At 40.9% G+C, this 20,536-nt stretch overlaps 2 protein-coding genes and 1 pseudogene across 18 annotated transcripts in view; all 3 read left to right on the forward strand.

The window, feature by feature from the left end:
* SOGA1 (suppressor of glucose, autophagy associated 1) overlaps nt 1-20,536 on the forward strand; it is a 115,343-nt gene that overhangs the window by 75,362 nt on the left and 19,445 nt on the right. For 12 of the 16 annotated variants that reach the window (XM_036323353.1, XM_036323349.1, XM_036323351.1 and 9 more), the window contains 8 exons: nt 905-978; nt 1,601-1,673; nt 4,163-4,250; nt 7,367-7,426; nt 7,822-7,896; nt 12,006-12,147; nt 13,063-13,150; nt 13,680-14,045. In XM_036323353.1, the coding sequence (XP_036179246.1) occupies nt 905-978; nt 1,601-1,673; nt 4,163-4,250; nt 7,367-7,426; nt 7,822-7,896; nt 12,006-12,147; nt 13,063-13,150; nt 13,680-13,783 (704 nt within the window). In that variant the 3' untranslated portion in view covers nt 13,784-14,045. Of the gene's footprint in view, nt 1-904; nt 979-1,600; nt 1,674-4,162; nt 4,251-7,366; nt 7,427-7,821; nt 7,897-12,005; nt 12,248-13,062; nt 13,151-13,679; nt 14,046-20,536 lie in introns of those variants that run through there. The other 4 variants (XR_004970085.1, XR_004970086.1, XR_004970084.1 and 1 more) reach the window with 3 other exon arrangements.
* LOC118663167 lies at nt 8,583-10,430 on the forward strand (annotated as a pseudogene).
* The window catches only part of NDRG3 (NDRG family member 3), an 85,231-nt gene continuing 84,694 nt past the window's right edge, over nt 20,000-20,536 (forward strand). The window contains exon 1 of one of the 2 annotated variants that reach the window (XM_036323365.1): nt 20,000-20,041. The gene's annotated coding sequence lies outside the window, so the exon portion shown is untranslated. The remainder of the gene's footprint in view (nt 20,042-20,536) is intronic. The other variant, XM_036323367.1, reaches the window with a different exon arrangement.

Genomic DNA, 20,536 nt, shown 5'->3' on the forward strand with positions numbered 1-20,536 from the left:
AAATACAACCAGCTAAAGGTAGAGGATGAAAAGACATGTATTTCTCAAATTCTCAAAGCAAACTTCCTTTGCTGTATAATAACTGATGTTTTTAAATGAGCATAATTGAAAAAAACAGTGTCTGCATCCTGTACTTGTTTGAGGATTCAGTGACATAATTATGTAAAATGCCCATCCAATTCGGGCTGTCTCCCCATGTGACCTTGGCAAGTTTCCTATTACCTAGTCTTTGTGCCTCAGTGTCATCATCTGTAAAATGGAATTGATAAAATATTTGCCTCAAGTTTTAATGAAGTGTGTGTAGTGTTTAATAAAAAGCCTTTTACATAACAAGTGTTCAACAAATTACTATTAATGTTACCTATTCATTGTAGAAGACAGCATGGTATTATTTGGAAAAACAGGTTTTGGTGACAGACTTGGGATTGAATTCTTATTTCACCAATTTCTGGCCTCAAACAAGTCATCTCCCCTCTGAGGTTCAGTTTCCTCATCTGTAAAATGGAGCTCATAGTTTATAAGAGGACTCTTAAGACAATGTATTTAAAGTGTACTGCAGGACCTGTCATAAAAATGCTCAAATGTTTCCGTCTCCTTTGAATGGTGAATATAAAACATCAAAAAAGTTATTTACCTATCTTGTTTAATAAGACAAGGTTTTAATGTAATACATAAAAGGTTCTTATAACTTTTTGAAGCTAGAATGCACAAATGGGTAAATTTCATTCCTCAGTGATCCTGAAAAAAATCAGACGTGACTATATATGAATTCTCCCTTAATTAAAGAAGGCTGCTTGAGCATTCTTGCCTTAAAATGGACTGCATCAAGAGAGAGGAAATTTTTCAGGTTTTTTATTTTGATAATTGTGAGTATAGCACTCCTTAAATTGCTATTTTATGTTAGAGCTCAGCAGATCCATCAGCGTCGACCTAGCAGAAAGCAAACGGCTTGGCGCTCTACTGCTTTCCAGTTTCCAGGTGAGATTCTCGGGACTGGGAAATGCTTTTTTTAAAGCTGTTACTGTGAGAGTCCCAAAAAGAGATCAAAACTGTGTAATACATCTGTTAAAATTAAAAGATGTTTCTCTCTAGTTTGGATTAACTTAAAAGCCAGATATAATCCTAGCAACTGATTTTGTCTGAACTGGGCCCTATCCCATTGGTACTGTTGCTGCTAACTGAGCAGCTAAGGGTGAGAGATTTCCCCAATCTAATATCTCTTGCCTTTGGCAGCAAATGACAGGGAATAATGGTAATTTAAAGTAGGAGTAGGTCAAAATCTAAGTTTAAACAGACATTGGAGGTCTGACTACATACATACTAAGTCAGTATTATATGGCTAATTGATGATTAGTTTAGATAAGCAAGTCATTTGTGTGAATTAAATGACCATTTTTTTCTCAAGCCAAAAATCAAAATGTATAGTCTTTATTAACATAGTTTTATCCTGATCTATTTATTTGTTATATGAAAAATCTTAGGTATGAAAATTAAATCATGTTTATTTCACATTTATTAAGCATGTAAAATTACATGAGCTTTGTTGGGATTGGCCTGGAAAATCTTGGTTGTTGTACTAAAAATGCTTTTCTTTATTTAGTTCTCTGTTCAGAAACTTGAACCTTTCCTAAAAGGCACTGAGGGCTTCAGTCTTGAAAGTTTTAGAGCCAAAGGTAAGTTGCTAAGAACAGGCAAGTGAGCTTTGACCTTGAACTGTACCTTCTGTTAAAGTCAGTTAAAGCCCCACTTTTGAACCCCATTCACAGGAGCTGCTACCTCACAAAACCAGCCCCCCTTGGAATGGCATTAAAATATATATATGCTGCCTTAGTAGGGTGGCTCAGTTGGTTGGAGCATCGTCCCGTACACCAAAAGGTAGCAGGTTCGATTCCCAGTTGGGGCGCACATTGGAAGCAATCGATCGATGTTTCTCCCTTCCTCTCTCTCTAAAATCAATAAAAACATATCCTTAGGTGAGGGTTAAGAAAATAATAATATATGCCAATGAAGTTCAGTAGGTATAAAAGTGCAAAGTAAGCCTGCCCTCCACTCCAAACCATAGTCGCTGCTCCTCTCCACAGAGGCAATCACAGCTTCCAGCTTCTTGTGTATCATTGCAGAGATACTGCATTTGCAAACAATTATACATTAAAATCAAATAATAATACTCTCTGCACTGTTCTTTTCCTTGTCTTTTGTTTTTTTTTTAACCTAACAGTTTATATTGCAGATTATTCCATACTGCACATGTAGAACTGTCTTGACACTTTAGTAGCCACATGATACTCAATTTTATAAATGTACCATATTTTTTTTTTTAACCAGTTTCTTATTGTGGGCTTTTAGGGTTTTCAGTCTTTTGCTATTACAATGAATAGGGTAATGGATACTTTTTTGTTTTCTCTAATCCCACTTGAGGATATGTTTTTAAATTGATTTTAGGGAGAGAGAAACTTCAGTTGGCTACCTCATATGTACCGTGACCAGGGATTGAACCCGCAATCTGGTCATGTACCCTGACCGGGAATCGAACCCATGACCTTTTGTTGTACAGGACAATGCTCCAACCAACTGAGCCACACCAGCCAGGGAAAATACCTTTTTACACATGCCTTTTGGCACATATACAAGTAAAAATAAATTTCTAGAGTTGCAATAAAATAGGTCAAACAGCCCTAACCGGTTTGGCTCAGTGGATAGGACGTCAGCCTGCAGACTAAAGGGTCCCGGGTTCGATTCCAGTCAAGGGCATGTACCTAGGTTGCAGGCACATCCCTAGTAGGGAGTGTGCAGGAGGCAGCTGATCGATGTTTCTCTCGCATCGATGTTTCTAACTCTCTATCCCTCTCCCTTCCTCTCTGTAAAATATCAATAAAATATATATATTTTTAAAAAAAGGTCAAACAAAATGATAAAAATTACCAGATTGCCTTCCAGAAAGGTTGTTTCATTTTATTCTCTCACCAAAAATATATGCAGAAATATTTGTTTGCATACCTGTTTTTTCACATTTACCAATACAGTTTTATCAAACAGTTCAGATATTTTACAGATGATAAAAGGTATTTTGTAGTTTTAATCTGTTTTTCGAAGAGGATAAATATTTTTAAATATTATTTAGAACTATATGTGCTTCATTTTCTGTTTATGTCCTTTCGTTCATTTTTGAAAATTGACATGTAGTGCTTATATTGATTTATAGAAACTCTGTATGGTAAGGAAATTAGCTGTTCATCTATGATGTAAATTAGAAATATTCTTTCCCAGGAATCAGTTTTCAGCTATCTAGGAAGTAGCTGTTTTCCTTACAGCAGGGGTCCTCAAACTATGGCCCGCGGGCCACATGCAAATACAAATATTGTATTTGTTCCCGTTTTGTTTTTTTACTTCAAAATAAGATATGTGCAGTGTGCATAGGTATTTGTTCATAGTTTTTTTTAAAACTATAGTCTGGCCCTCCAACGGTCTGAGGGACAGTGAACTGGCCCCCTGTTTAAAAAGTTTGAGGACCCCTGCCTTACAGTAACTACACAGTCACCCAGAGTCAAAATACTCAGTTATCCACTTTAAAAACCAAGAAAATACATGAACTCAGACTTACTTGTTAATTAAAATTATCTCAGAATTGAAATTATCACCATAATTAGAATAGATATGTCAAGGTTATCTTGATAACTATTTAACATCCTTTTCCTTCCTTATTCTTCACCTGAATGTAATTGTGGACTCTTCAGGTATAAGCAGAAAACTGTTTTTACCTTATGCTTATAATGCTTTATTTGCCTTCAACATTTTTTATAACACTCTTTCCTGTTGCCTGTCTTCTGTGATATATTTCCTTTTAGCACCAGCAGTTCAAATCTCTTGAAAAGAATGAAATGTCAGTGCAGATAAATCTTTTTAACTGCTTCTTCACCAGTCAGATCTAAAAAACACTATCAATAAATGTCATAAAGAAGAATTGTCTTACATTTTATCTATATCTACCCCCCAAAAAGATTAAATCTTTCTGCATATTTATACCACCTTTTTGAATAGGTGAGAGTGTCAGAATGTGACGGGACCCTAGAGCTGAGACTACCTTAAGTGTATTAGGTCTTTGTCAGCAGCTTCCTGTGAAAGTTTATATTCTGTTTATAACGTGTAACTTTGTTCTCTCTAGCATCTTCTCTTTCTGAAGAATTAAAACATTTTGCAGACAGACTGGAAAGTAATGGAACTCTACAGAAATGTTTTGAAGATACAAAAGAGTAAGTTCAATTGCCCTTCTGTCCTAAATTACAATTGAATTAAGGCTTTTTATTGTAATTAGACAGTTGTTCATTCATTCATCAAACATTTATTCAGCATCTTCTACATACCAGGCTCTTCTAGATGCGGGAGATAATAGTGATAAATAACTAAGTCAAACAAGGTATTTTGTTCTGATATATTTTAATAGGAGATACAGTCAAACAAATAAAATGATTTAAAATAATGATCTAAGAAGTCAATAATAGTGACTTGAGGGGGTGGGTTAGCTAGACCTCTACTGAATTTACCTTTGGATTGAGACCTATTAGATCTGAATGGTGAGAAGGAACCAGCTATGGAAAGATGAAAGGAAAAGCATTCTTCAAATTTTTGCTAGCCATGCAACAGCCAAACCTCAGTTCCAAATGTCTCCCATCTCAAACAATTGGGTTCTTTAACAAGTTGTTTGGGCCTGCGGACCAAAGGGTCCCAGGTTGATTCCGGTCAAGGGCACACACGGGAGGCAGCCAATCCATGTGTCTCTCTCACAGTGATGTTTCTTTTTCTCTCTGTGTCTCTCTCCCTCCCTTCCCTTTTGTATCTCTCTAAAAATCAGTGGAAAAATATCCTCAGGTGAGGCTTAAAACAAACAAACAAAAAGAGTACGTTAGACAAGTACTGTATATAAAAAAAGGTTAAAATAGGGAATCATTAAAAACAATTTTTTAAATCTTTATTGTTGAAAGTATTACAGATGTCCTCTTTTTTCCCCCATTAACCCCTTCTAGCCCACCCCCACCCTCCACCTCAGGATGGGAAAAATTTTGGGTTTTTGACTAAATCACTTCTTGAACAACCTTTCAGAACAAATTAAGTTGGAGAACTGAGGTTCCCCTGTAAACTTATGTTCTTTAGCTGTTTACAAGCAAGAATATTAAGAGAATTTAAAAATCCCACCCCTAAACTTGTAGTTCCTCTATATGGGTGGAGCCCTGCCCTGCAGTAAATCATGTCACTAGAGCTTACATCATAAACTTTTTAGTTTTGACTTTGCAAAGGTCTACTTTTCCACCTATCCTTAAACTTAACATTGATGTTCGGGTTGAAAAATATTTTGACTCATTCTTCTGGGGACAGAGTCTTTGGGCATTCAGAATGGTCCAGCTTTTGACATACCACCAGAGATGGTTCTACAATACAGCCTCTAACAAAACTAGGCTGTCCCAAACCCTGAGACATTGTTTACCTTTATACCAAGAAGGTTGGAAAAGCACCAAAATCTGCACATGGTGTGAGCCCAGGCAACTTTGTGGAACTCGTGCTATGAGACCTAAAGTTCTAATGAGGTTGTCTAAAATGAAAAAACATGTCAGCAGGGCTTATGGTGGATCCATGTGTGCTAAATCTGCCTGCGACAGGATCAAGTGTGCTTTCCTTATTTTTTTATTTTTATTTTTTTAAAATATATTTTATTGATTTTTCACAGAGCGGAAGGGAGAGGGATAGAGAGTTAGAAACATCAATGAGAGAGGAACATCGATCAGCTGCCTCCTGCACACCTCCTACCGGGGATGTGCCCGCAACCAAGGTACATGCCCCTAGCCAGAATCGAACCTGGGACCTTTCAGTCCGTAGGCCGACGCTCTACCCACCAAGCCAAACCGGTTAGGGCTGCTTTCCTTATTTAGGAGCTGAAAATTGTTGTGAAAGTGTTGAAGGCACAAGCATAGAATCAGAAAGCTAAATAAAAACATAAAGGCTTTTTGAGTGATTAAAAAAATAAACAAAATTTGCTTAACATAGTGTCTCTTTTAATGCAGTGTATTTAAGCCATAAGCCAGCATTGATAGAGGCTGTGTGTCATAGGCCTTGGTAGAAAAACATGAAAGGTAGAACAATTCATTTGTTTTTGTCAGGTAGAGTACCACGTACTAGTACATCTGCAAAATTTTGGCATTTTCAGTGCTTCTTTTCCATTAGAATTAGTCACTCAGCTGTGCTGAGCCCTTAGTGTAAGTCCCCTGTACAGCAATTAGGAGGGAGACAAGATAGTCATATGAAAAAGTATTGTTGGGCCTTAAAAGATGTTAAGGTTTTGATTGGTGGAAGGGGAAGACACTAAAAACTGATGTGAACAGGAATTGAGAGATTGAAAATCCCAGATATTCAGGGTCAGGGTGAGTGAGATTATATTGGACAGAATAGATAAAAGAGAATAATAGGAATCAAAGCTAATGAACTGGATGGAGCGAGAACAGAGATCCTTAAGTGCCAGATTAAGGAGGTTTTACTTCTGAATGCAGTAGAGGGTCACAGAGTTTTTAAGCAAGGAAGAAATTAAAGGAATATTTTAAGAAAGGTTCATCTGGCCATGTGTGAATTGGAATTGATGAGAGAGAGAGAAAAGATGAAGAGATCTAGTATAAAAGTGAGAGGCTAAGAAATAAATATTTGTTGAAAGATAAATTCTTTTTTTTTAATGTAACATTTTTATTTTATTTTTTAGGGTTTGAACTTAAAAAAAAATTATTTTTATATTGATTTCAGAGAGAGGGGGAGAGGGATAGAAACATCACTGATGAGAGAAAATCATTGATTGGCTGCCTCCTGCATGCCTCTTACTGGGGATTGAGCCTGCAATCTGGTGTTGTGGTAACCATCTTACAGTGGTTCTCTATCTTGAAGGGAAAGGGGATTTTGACTGTGCCCTGACCAGGTGTTGAACCTTAACCTCCTGGTTCATAGGTTGACACTCAACCACTGATCCATACCAGCCAGGCGAAAGATAAATTTTTTTTCTTTTTTAGAGAAAGAGAAAGCGGGGGTGTGTGGGGGGGAGAGAAACAGAGAGAGAGAGAAACATTGATGTGAAAGAGAAACATAGGTTGGCTGCCTCGCGTACACACCCCAACCGGGGACTGAACCTGCAATTTGGGCATGTGTCCTGACCGGGGTTCAAACCTGCGACCTTTTGGTGCACAGGACGATGCTCAACCAATTAAGCCACATTCGTCAGAGCAAAAGATAAATTCTGAACATGTTTTATTGCCTTTGAAATTACGTAAGTTGTCATATTAAAAGCAAGTGTTCTTGAAAAATTTGTGTTTATCTCACAATGCTATCTGTATTCCAGAAAAGCATCAGATTTGTCTCTGGAAGCATCAGTGGCTGAGATGAAGGAATACATAACAAAGTAAGTGAAAATGAATGAACCTTTATTGAAAAATCTAAGTTCAGTTGGGGAAAATAATTAAACCTGGGAAAATGAATAATAAACATCCTGTTTTGAGTGTCAGTACTGGTGTAGCAACACTGGAAGTTAGCTGCATATTGGGATCTTATGGGCTGTGCTTATGGCCAAATTCATAGAATGGAATCTAGGGAATAAGGATGTTAATTTAATTTTAAGAACATGTGTTTGATTTGATTAAATTAATATCCTCTAAAACAGTCATGGTTTCTAATTCTTTAATGGCCTTTTTATTCACATCTTAGAACCACAGTAGATACCTAATGTACTATTGGTGCCCTGAGTGATTCAGAATGAGATAATCAAAAATTAACAGAATTTTTTTTCTGATCCTATAGGTTTTCCTTAGAACGTCAGACTTGGGATCAGCTCTTGCTGCACTATCAGAAGGAGGCTGAGGAGATCTTATCCAGGTTAGATCTATGATTAGAAATCAGAAGCTATGTTTTCACTTTGTGGAGTTTGATTTGAATTAATTTTAGTTTCATTAACACAAATTAAATGATGAATCTTATAGGCTAATCACAGCTCTGTAAAATATTTATTAGCACTCTCTGACCTTAAATGGAGAGTCAAGGAAAGGAAGGGAGCTGGCATCACTATGTTCAATCAAAGAACAGAGTTGCTTGTGTTCTGTGTCTTTGACTGCCTTCTACATCCTGTGGGAGACAGGCACATCTCTGCTTTTTACCTGGAAGCCTGGGCTGGGCCAAAAACATTAGTCAGGGGACTTTAGTGGGTACATGGCCTTTGAGCTGTAGGTGTGGGAGAGAACCCTAGCCAAGGCCTTTGTGGAAATGCAAAGATATGAAAGAGGGTGATGGAAAGAGAGGATCTTTGTCTGGGTCTTAAAGCCACAATAAAGTGGGAAAGTGCTAGATTTTTGTTTAGTTAGCCATCTAAGCTAGTGATTTTTAATCTTTTTTTCCAAACAGAATCTTAGGTAGGAACCCAACTACAAAATGGTAGCTAAAACTCTAATTGCACCTTAGTAGAGAGGTGCTTTGAGGAATACGGTTTGAAAAACTTCCCCAGTGCAGGCATTGATGGTTATCAGTTACTTTATTCAACCCGGACATGTTTTCTTTATGATGACATAATGTATAAGATATGTCAGTTTCAGAATAAAAAATTTTGATATGGCATACTTATTGGTTAAGAGGAATGCTTCTGGAAGCAGGTTGCTTCTGTTCAAATCCTAATACTACTTCATTTGTGATATTGGGCAAGCCACTTAATCTCTAAGCCTGAAGTTCCTCATTTAAAAATGGAGATAAGCCCGGCTGACGTGGCTCAGTGGTTGAGCTTTGACCTAGGAACCAGGAGGTCACGGTTTGATTCTGGTCAGGGCACATGTCTGGGTTGCAGGCTGGATCCCCAGTGTGGGGTGTGGAGGAGGCAGCCAGTCAATGATTTTTTCTTGTCATTGATGTTTCTATCTCCCTCTCCCTCTCCCTTCCTCTCTGAAATCAGTAATAAAAAATATCTTTTTAAAAATGGAGATAAAATTAGTATCTATATCATGGGGTTATTGTGAGTGTTAAATGAGGTTAAATGGAAAGTGCTTAGCAATGTCTGGCATTCAGTGAATTGTAGTAGTTGCTCTTATTAAAGAGTCACCAGTTTTTATGAACTCTCCATTATATTCAGCTATTTTAGATAATTGAGGTATCCTAGCATTTTTTTGGTGAAAGATCATAGACATTGACTTAAGGATAGCAAGCTTTGGCTTTACTCTACCCCAACTGTAGTTCTTTAGTAAATGGATCTTATTGTTAAATGGAATTAACTGACATGAAGCATCTAGCATTTGCTGGAGTCCAGTGGTGTAAAAGAATTAATGGAGTCCATGGGGGCGCCATCGTGGCGCAGTGCAGCTCAGGGTCGCCAAGGCGGACCTGCGGCAGCTTCGGGTGCAGGAGGCGGTGGATACCATGGTGAAGAGTCTGGGAAGAGAATATCCAGAAGATGCAGGGCCTCATGCTCCGGTGCAGTGCTGGCTGTTGTGAGGACAGCCACGTCCATGCAGCAGGTGCACTGGTGCATTGAGTGCTTCCATGCACCTTTGACTCAAGCCCAGGCCCTGCTTACCAGCAACTGGAAGAAGTTCCAGGACCGGCTGGCCTGGTGCACTATGGATTGCAACGACAAAGCCAAAGATGCAGGGAGTAGAGTGTCAGGTGAAGCGGCAGCTGGAGGGTTCTGTGACCAAGTGTGTGGATGATCATATGAACCTCATTCCAGCCATGACCAAGAAGATGAAGGAGTCTCTCTCATCCATTCAGATACAGAAGTCTTTGCCATTGGCCATGGAGGCTGAGGGCAGGAATCTATTGAAAATGAAAAATGAGGCCAAAACCGGTTTGGCTCAGTGGATAGAGCATCGGCCTGCGGACTGAAGGGCCCCAGGTTCGATTCCGGTCAGGGGCATGTACCTGGGTTGCGGGCACATCCCCAGTGGGAGATGTGCAGGAGGCAGCTGATCGATGTTTCTCTCTCATCGATGTTTCTGGCTCTCTATCTCTCTCCTTTCCTCTCTGTAAAAAATCAATAAAATATATTTTAAAAAAAAAAAAAAAAAAAGAAAATGAAAAATGAGAATTTTGGTCTTTTAAGCAAAGTTTATAGATGAAGAAATTAAGGATGGCAGCAAGTTTAAAGCATGTGGCACTTGCCTCTGGACACCAGTTCTTTATGTTTTAATCCTGGAAAGTGAAATGGAAAAAACTGGTGCTCAAATTTAGGTCAGAGAGTTTTTGATGTGGCAAATGCTTATCCTGGCAATAGGCATTTCTCTCAGCTCAAGCTAGAGCCCTTGAGATACCAACAGGCTGACAGTTTCCTCTAGCCTGCCAGTGATCTAGTAGAATCTGAGGAGAGGTGTTTCTGTTTGTTGCAACCTTCTGTTTACCAGAAGCATTACCACACCATTTCCCATAAGCTGTGAAACAAAATCCATGATCTTACTAATTTAGAAGTGGAAAAACGGTTTCTGCATATTTACTTTGCTTGGTTTTGTTTTATATACAAGGACATAAAGTTAATTTAAGATGTGGAGTTGGGGGAGGTAGTTTGGATAAAAACTTCAAAAGGTTTCTTTGGATATCCGTTTCTGCCCAAGATGTGGATGTGCACATCTTAAATGCTCACACATTACATCTTCCAGCTTGGAGACTCCACAGAAACATGAGAGGCAATGTCACACTGGGTATGGGAGCAGATCTTCCTTCTCACTGACTGCCATGATGGGCCCTAAGCTTGTCTGCAGCAGAGTGACAGGACAATCTTACAGTGGTTCTCTATCTTGAAGGGAAAGGGGATTTTGATTGTGCCCTATATCAATACCCAGGAATGAACAGTGAAGGAGGAACTGTTGGTTGCTTCATTAAAGGTCATGAAGTAGCCCTAACTGGTTTGGCTCAGTGGATAGAGCGTTGGCCTGCAGACTGAAGGGTCCCAGGTTTGATTCCGGTCAAGAGCATGTACCTTGGTTGTGGGCACATCCCCAGAAGGAGGTGTGCAGGAGGCAGCTGATTGATGTTTCTCTCTCATCGATGTTTCTAGCTCTCTATCCCACTCCCTTCCTCTCTGTAAAAAATCAATAAAATATATTTTTAAAAAAAGAGTTATGCAGTACTGGATTTAGAAAAAACCTGGTTTTCAGGAATGAAGCCTAAACTCAGTATTGCTTACTTAACCCCCTCAAATAACAGAGCCCTACTTAAGATAATCTTTTGGCAACAGGAAGGTTAAAGGAGAAAAAGTAAGCAACTCAGGGGTGAGTTGTTGCTTCATTAGAGCAAAAGAGGGGCAACCCCCCATTACCAAATACCACTTTTGCCTGGGGCCTACAGTATTCCTACCCCAGCTTTGGCACCTTACAATTTTGATAAGGACCTTGTTATCTTTTTACCAGCTTATTACTTGAAATGATAATATAGCCTGTCTGTTTGCTGTTTTAGGACTGTGATATATTTTCCCAGTGGTCTGGCTTTAAAAAATAAATAAGGTTTGGGGGTTGGGAACTGTCGGGGAGAGGTCAATGGGGGGAAAAGGAGACATAGGTAATACTTTAAACAGTAAATAATTTAAATTAGAAATAAAATAAATATGGTTTAATTTTTCCTCCAAAAAAAAATTAATACTGGCCTGACCGGTGTGGCTTAGTGGTTGGGTGTTGACCCATGCACCAGGAGATCGCAGGTTCAATTCCTGGTCAGGGTACATGCCTGGGGTGCTGGCTCAATCCCCAGCAGTGGGGCATATAGGAGGCAGCTGCTTGATGTTGATGTCTCTCTTTCATCATTTCTATCACTCCATCTCCCTTCCTCTCTCTCTAAAAATTAATAAAATCAAATTTTCTTTATTCAAAAAATTAATACCAGATAATGGTTTTAGATCCCACTGTTAATAAGAAGAATATTGCTTCAGGTTAATGAAGTCTTTTTCCCTAGGCGATCTTTCATTATTTTCCCCAGAAAGTGATTATAAAAATTCCTTAAAAACTCCCTTTGTTTTTTAGAGGATCAACTGAAACAAAAATGACTGAAGTTGAACCTACAGCATATCTTGGGTCTTCCCAGAATGAAGTCCTTAATACAAAGCCTGATTACCAGAAAATATTACAGAGCCAGAACAAAGTCTTCGATTGTATGGAATTGGTGGTGAGTTGGCTCATGTTTATATTTGGTTGAGTTATCCAGCTCTGCTACATTCTCATCCTTGGAAATGAAAAGACCTGGAGAATATGTTTAATAAGATAAGGTAAGTATAATTAACTCTACCTTGGCGAAACATGGAGAGACAATTAAAAGAAACAAATACTAAGTGGTGATGAGTGTTAATAAAGCAGAGTAAGGAGACAGTGTACAGGAGGGCAGTAGGATACTATACAGAGCAGTTGTTGATAGTCCCTCTAAAGTGCCATTTAATAGAGACTGGAAAGAAATGAGGAAGTGAGCCATGAGGACATTTGAGAGAATAGTACTAGTATTTTATCGTTCCAAGTATCAGCAGGAAGTAGTTGATAAAGTGTAATTCAAGGAGAGTTTATAAGGGGCTATGTATAAAGTGTAGATATTGGGAAACCATAAGGGTTAGTGAAGGAATGTGGGGCAGTTGAGCTCTTACTACCCCTAGGCCTGCAGGGAGGAGAGGAGGAAGAGTTACTGTGGCACCTGAGGGGAGAAAGTCACATAGTGGGCTGTTTTGAGAGAGCCATGACCTTCAGTTGAGAGACACAGCTAACTCAGAATGATCCTTTCCTGAGCAGGCCTGGGTAAAAATATGCAGACCTTATTCAGCTTCCTCCCTTCTTGGGCACCCTCTGGACCAAGCCCACCCAGAACTCAGAGGACTTGGGATCCTAGAGGTTATCTCGGTCAGCCTTCTGGGGCATAGAACAGTGTGAAGGAGTGGAGTTTGGATCTGGAGGAACAAACAGAAAATGTCTGACATAAGCATTCCAGGTTGAAAGAACAACAAAAGCAAAGCTCCCAAGCAGGAGCTTGCCTGGTGTGTTTGAGGAACATCAAAGAAGCCGTGGACCCTTATAGCTCATAGCTGTCTTTCATCTGCAGATGGACGAATTGCAAGGATCAGTGAAGCAGCTGCATGCCTTTATGGACGAAAGTGCCCAGTGCTTCCAGAAGATGTCAGTACAACTCAGTAAGTGTATCTCTTGAGAGGACTAGAGGGTTAACCTTTCAGGTTTAAACAGCCCTTACTTAGCACATGGTCTCAAAGGGTAAGGCCACATCAAGTGGTTTGTTCCCCCTCCCCCTCTTTCACAGTAACTATTATGTTGAGGGTACTCGTAGTTGATGGGAAATTCCATAGAAACACAGTAGACTAAGAATTAAATTCCCACAAACCATCTTGTTTTAGTAAATCTGAGATTTAAGAAATACTCATTGCCTTTTCCCCCCTGTTCATTCCTCAAAAATTCACTGACACTGCCCTTGCTTACTCCAGCCCTAAATTATTGCTATACATACCTTCATTTTTTTATTTATTACAATGTATTTTGGTTGTAGTTATAGCTGGCTTTCCTACCAGCTGTCATCTCCTTGAGAACGGAGATTCTTATTTGTCATTGCAATGCCCTTCAGTCTGGCACAGTGTCCATGCAGTAAGTTTGCAATAAATCTTATTTGAATTCCATTGAAATTTATTTTTTGGCTCCTTTCCTGTGTAGGCAAGAGAAGTACGCAACAATTAGATTCTTCACCAGCTCGAAAACTGCTCAAGCTTCAGTTACAAAACCTGCCTACAGCACATTGCTCTAAATCTTGTCAGTGACCTTATGCATCTTTGTGCCACAAGGTGCTCTAGAGGAGAGACATGGAAAGAATGCTCCAGCGCATGGTTGCGTGGCAATCTAAGCTGGTGATATGTACCTATTGCCTTTGAGGATAATTGGCTGAAGAGCACGTTGGTTTTTTTTCTAAAAGTGACAACACTGCCCTGGCTGGTGTGGTTCAGTTGATTGGAGCATCGTCCAGTGCACTGAAGGGTCACGGGTTCAATTCTGGTCAGGGCACATACCCAGGTTGCAGGTTTGATCCCCAATCAAACACAAGGCAATCGTGTGTACAGGAGGCAATTGATGGATGTTTCACTTTCACAGCAGTGTTTCTCTGTCTCCCTCTTCCTTCCTCTCTCTAAAATCAATTAAAAAAAGAGTTACAACACTTTTGTATCCAAAAGAATGTTGTATGGACACTTTTTCCAAGAATGTGCAAGATAATTAAAATTCCTATTTTGGAATGACCTTTAGAATTAGTAGTCTAGTCTTTTAAATATTCTTTGTGATCACATCTCTTCATCTTGTGTAGAAGTTTTTCAAGTTTTGAAACATCCAAAGTCATTTGGGATCAAATCCAATGAAACATTTTAGGGGTCAGATTGGGTTCTGGTTGTAAAGGAATGAGACTAATTTTCTAGTGTGACTCGGGGTGATTTTAGGTATAAAAGTTGTGGGCATTGATTATATTAGGTGGATATGTATATCACTTCACAGGATGTCCAAATTGAGGAAATACTACCCATTCTCTATGTTCTAATGCCCATAATGTGCTTCAGTTTTTAGTATTGAGTCAACATCCTAAGTCTTGGATTCATTGTTCTTTGTATTTAATAATCTGCATTATAAAATTGTACATAATTAAAAGTTTTCCCTTGTCTTTGTGTGTATTTTGAGTGTATAAAACAATTAAAAGTTAGGGAGGTCTTAGAAAATAAGATTCTTTGCCAATTGTGAAAGTGAACAGTAGTGTAGAGATAAACCTCGGCATTAGTTAGATAAAATACCAACTAATTTATTGTTAATGTTTTATTCTCTGATCCTCCTAGTAGAATAAAACCTATTTCATTTAAATGCCTAGTTATAATGTTAATTAAGTCTTAAACTTTGGCCTAAGCACCAGCTAATGAGAGGTGATATCTCCTTGCGTTGACCTATATTCCTTATTCTTTCATATATTTACAGAGACCCTGCTATTATGTGCCAAGCACAATTCTAGTTAATGGGAAAGGGGCAAAGAACAAAAACAAACGTGGGACCTCCTCCCATGATTCTCACAGTCTAATGGGTACACAGGGAATAAGAAGGGACTTCTCTGCAGAAGTGATGTTTTAGTTGATTCGAGAAGAATGAAGGAGTTAAATAGGGCAAACTTTTGAGGCAAAAGGAGCAGTATTTCCAAAGTCCTGAGGAGGGAGAGAATGAAGCTAAAGAAAAAGGCTAGTAAAGCAGGAATGCTGAATGCCAGTGGAAGAGCCACCTGAGAAAGAATTGAGTCATTAGGAGGTTTTAAGAGCAAGATGGGATCAGAACTTTATTTTTAAAAGATCATTCTTGTTGCTGTATGGAGAATAGATAGAATAAGCAAGGTATGGATGTGAGAGACCCCAGCCTATTGCAGTAGTCTAGATGGGAAATGACGGCCTGTGCTAGGTGTTGGCAGTGGGTGAGTGGAGTGAATTGCTCAGAGTGTCTGGAATATCGTAGGCATTGTAACCTATATGTTTAAAAGCCTAACTGTCACCCTGACAGTTGTGGCTTAGTTGGTTAGGCATCGTTCTGTACACCGAGAGGTCACTGGTTCGATTCCTGGTCAGAACACATGCCTGGGTTGCAGGCTCAGTCCCTAAGAGGGGGTATGTAGGAAGCAGTCAAGGAAGCAGCCGATTGATGTTTCTCTTCCTCTCCCTTCCTCTCTAAAATCAATAAAAACATTTTTAAAAAAGCCCTAGTGCAAGCATTCAAACTCAAAGGCTAACAGGCCAAATAAACAAGGTTTAAGTTTATGTGGGCCTCAAAAAAACAAAAGCTTCAATTTTCATAGAAATGTAGGTTTATTTCAATAGAGACATGCTGAATACAAAGGGCTGAAATAAGTGAGTAATCGTTAACATAAAATGATAGAACATTTTAATAAAAATTATTTTTTCTTGAATATTAACTTACCAGACACTGAATAACTGCACAAATTAATAAGCTTACTGCAAATAAACCTATTTATCTTGTTCTCCGAAAGCGAAATATTTCCTGTTGTGCACAGCAAACAAGTCAGGCCAAGACTAATGACATGGGAATTGGCTGCTAAAATATTTGCTGCTAGTATTAGCAGAGAGAAATGGTGCGCCTGTGCATAAGGCGCATAAGGGAAATGAATGCAACACGATTATAATAAATCAGTCACTAGCTAACGTCGTTTGTTATTAATAATTATGTATAACAGGATATTGTAAAAATTAAGTTACGAAATTTTTATTAAAACGTTTCTTACATCCTGTTATATTGGCTGGGCCTCAAAAATATTCGTTGTGGGCTACATGCGGAGTTTGACATGCTTGCCCTAGCGGGTTTGGCTGAGTGGATAGAGCGTTGGCCCAAGAACTGGAGGTTTGTGGGTGTGATTCCAGTCAAGGGAACGTACCTCCGTTGCAGGCTTGATCCCCTGTCCTGACCTGGGTGCATGCAGCAGGCAACCAATCGATGTGTCTTCTCACGTCGATATTTCTCTGTCTCCCCTCCCTTCCACTCTCTAAAAAATCAATGGAAAAATATGCTCAGGTGACGATTAACAACAACAACAGCAAAAAACTTTACTGTGACTGGGAGAGATTTAAGCTGCAATTAGATCAGGTATTAAATGTAGATTTGGTAGCCTGGGCTTTTAACATGCGTGACACCATTTTGGGCCTGTGGTTTTCTCTTGAACACTACTACTGTAAAATTAGGAGAATGACAGAACCTGTATCACAGGAATGCTATGAGGGTTAGATGAAATAAAAGTTTAGAACAGTGGTATCAATATGATGGAGGGTAAAAGCTTAAAAAGCTGGGTGGTTAATAGAACAGCTCATGAGATAGGAGAGCTAGTAGTTCAATTTGAGATACTAAATGGAGAAGTCAACTACACTATTAGATTAAACTGGTAGAAAACTGGGAAGAAAAATCTGAACTAGAGATAAAATTTGCAAGTCACTGATAGGCAGTTATTGAAGCCTAGAGCTTGGAGAATGTCCAGAGTAGAAAATGAAGGGAAACTTTAGACAGCCCCAAAGAAAGCTGGGGCTTTTAAGAATCAGAGTGGTGTTAATTTCCTACATTTTCAGAAGCAGAATAGTATAATGGAAAAAGTATAGAATTTGAAATGAATGTTCACTTCATCCCCATTTTCCTCATCTGTAGAATGGGGATAGATAAATCACTTCTAAAGGTGATTGTACTTTCCTCCAATTTGTTTATTACATTGTATTGCATTTTTTTGTTTATAAGAATTTGCTCAAACTCAAGCATAAGAAGTATGTTTTAATCTGTCTGCAATAGCTAAACAGGAGTGAGCATAGAAAAATAAGTTATAAATATTTTACTTGCATATAGACTATATAGTGTTATGACATCACTTCTATTTTTTTGTCATTATAGATGAGGAAGTCAAGATTGGAGAGGCTTAATTTAACCAAGGATATATAGATAGTAGTGGAAGGTGAACTAGAATGAATTTTGCACTTAATAAGTGTTAATGAATAAACATAACTCATCTATATAATAATAAAAGCATAATATGCTAATTAGACCAGACAGCCGAACGACCTTCCGGATGTCCTTCTAGACGACCTTCCAGATGAAGCTGGGGCTGCGAGGGCTGAGCTCCTTGCACGCATCTTGTGCATCGGGCCTCTAGTATATATATAAAAGCCTAAGCGACCGGCTGACCGACTAGCTGGTATCTATGATGTGCACTGACCACCAGGGGGCAGAAGCTCAATGCAGAAGTGGAAACCACAGGCATGAAAACAAGGAACAGACTGATGAATCTCAGAGGGAAGGGAGGAGGGCAGGAAGAGATTAACCAAAGATCTTATATGCATACTAGAGGCCCAGTGCATGGGTTCATGCACCAGTGGGGTCCCTTGGCCTGGCCTGAGGTGATCGGGCCGATACTAGCTCTCCAACATCCCCTGAGGGGTCCCGGATTGCAAGAGCGCACAGCCAGGCCGAGGGACCCCACCGGTGTACGAATTCATGCACAAGGCCTCTAGTGTATAATAAAAGGCTGTGCTCATTTAATATTAATTTTCCCTCTCCCCAAATTTGGTTCAGGTAATTGTGCTTGATGACTAACAATATTTATAGCCCAAGCTAGTTTGGCTCAGTGGATAGAACGTCGGCCTGTGGACTGAAGAGCCCCAGGTTTGATTCCAGACAAAGGCACATGCCCGGGTTGCGGATGTGATGACCAGTACTGGGTGTGCAGGAGGCAGCTGATTGGTGATTCTCTCTCATCATTGATGTTTCTCTCCCTCTCTGAAATCAATAAAAATATATTTAAGAAAACAAAAAACAATATTATAAACAGTTACTGCCTTGATGTTTGATAAAATGCTACATTTGCCCTAATTTAATTAAGAGAATATTTTAATCAGTGATATATAATAAGGAATGTAATGTTGACCTTAAAAATAAGACATCGCCCTGACTGGTTTGGCTCAGTGGATAGAGCATCACCCTGCGGACTGGAGGGTCCCAGGTTCGATTCCAGTCAAGGGCATGTACCGTGGTTGCGGGCGCGTCCCCAGTGGGGGGTGTGCAGGAGGCAGCTAATAGATGTTTCTCATCGATGTTTCTAACTCTCTATCCCTTTCCCTTCCTCTCTGTAAAAAAATCAATAAAATATATTTTTTTAAAAATAATAAGACATCTAGCCCAGTGGGTGTGGCTCAGTAGTTGAGCATCTACCTATGAGCCAGGAGTTAACAGTTTGATTCCTGGTCAGGGCACATGTCTAGATTGCGGGCTCAATTCCCAGTAGGGGGCATGCAGGAGGCAGCCGATTGATGATTCTCATCATTGACGTTTCTTTCTTTAAATATATCTTTATTGATTTCAGAGAGGAAAGGAGGAGAGAGAGATAGAAACATCAATGATGTGAGAATTATAGATGGGCTGCTTCCCCCACGCCTCCCCACTGGGGATGGAGCCCACAACAGGACATGTGCCCTGACTGGGAATCCAACCGTGACTTCCTGGTTCATAGGTCGACCTCAACCACTGAGCAACACCGGCTGGCCTCTTCTCTTTTAAATAGCTCCCTTGCTTTAACCTTCCTATAAAAATCTTCCCTTTTGTACAACCTCACAGAGTATTCTGGTTGCTAGATGGGATGCTACTGGATTCATGAACCACTTAATAAAGCCAGTTAGCTCTCCACATTTACTTGAATTTTTTTTTATTTTTTTTTTACAGTAATGTCAATTTGCAGGGCGCATCTCTTTCTGTCGAGGCTGGTAATTGAAGATTCCTCCCAGTTGGGACCTGTACTTAATGTTGAAGGGTGTGTGTGAGGGCTCCCCTTCTGGCATTCCTCATGCCATTTAAAAGGAGGTTTCCCCTTATTAATTTTCACTAGATTAACTAAATTATAAACCCCTTTGGGAAAGGGATTTAGCCCTGCACATTTTGGTATTATTTAAGTTGTTGGGTCATTGAAGCTTACTGTTATCATTTTGAAAAAATAAGTCAATTTCTCATGTTGCACCCAGAAAGAGATGGTACGGCAGGCAGTTGTAATAGTGATGCACCGGGGGACTGAGTCTTGGGTGGTAGTTCTTTAAAGTTCGGTGCTCATTCACCATCACTGCTAAGCCCTTCCCCGCGCTCAGCACGGCGCTAGGTGCCGTGTGACCTTGGGTAACAATGCTCCGGGCCGTGAGAGGATGCCATGCTCTGCCACAGGCTTCTGAGGGGCTTCCCACGGAGGAGCTGTGGAAGGGAGGGGGCGCTCCACGCCTTTCCCTCCGGGTAGTCCTAGTTAAGGTTCCCCGAGGGGACTCCTCGGCCGGAGAAACGACACCCAAGATGGCACCGCGAGGCGCTCCCGGCCCAGCCGCCATCTTGGTCGTTCCCGAGGTGGGCGGGGCCCCACGCCGCGGCCCGGTGGCCCCAGCGCGCCTGCGCGGCCGCAGAGCCTCCCCCGCCCCTCGTCGCCGCCGCCGCCGCCGCCGCTGCTGCCGCTGCTGCACTGACGGCGGGGACCCGCGCCTCAGGTGAGTGGGCGCCTCCGCCCGGACGCGCGGCGCTGCTCGCGGGGGCTACGCTGCTGGCGGGGGCGTCGCTACCCTGGCCTCTTTCTTCCCCACCTGTTCTCCGCTGCGCCGTGGGGCCCCGGTTCGCGCTGCTGGGTTTCTCCGGGTCCCCCGGCGCCCTCCGCCCTCCCAGCTCGCCGGACGGGGGTCAGCCCCTCAGGCGCTGCCGCCGGCGACAGCGTGCAGGCAGCAGGGCTGAGCCCCCGGCGCCCCACACCCTCGGTCGCAGGCACCCACCTCAGGCGCGACCCCCTTTCTCGCTCCTGCTCTGCCGGCGCGGCTCGGTGGGCCTCAGTGTGGGCACCATCTATCCCGGCCGCCCCAGAGCCAAAGGCTTCGAGATGGGCGGTGAGCTCCCTTTCCACCCGCGCGTCCCCCATGCAGCGAAGAATCCCCTGTGGCGCGACCCCACGACGGCGAGCCCGCGAGGAAGGGGCTTCGTCACCCCTCTTGACA

The sequence above is a fragment of the Myotis myotis genome, unplaced genomic scaffold, assembly GCF_014108235.1.
Source record: "Myotis myotis isolate mMyoMyo1 unplaced genomic scaffold, mMyoMyo1.p scaffold_m19_p_9, whole genome shotgun sequence".
Classification (NCBI taxonomy): Eukaryota; Metazoa; Chordata; class Mammalia; order Chiroptera; family Vespertilionidae; genus Myotis; species Myotis myotis.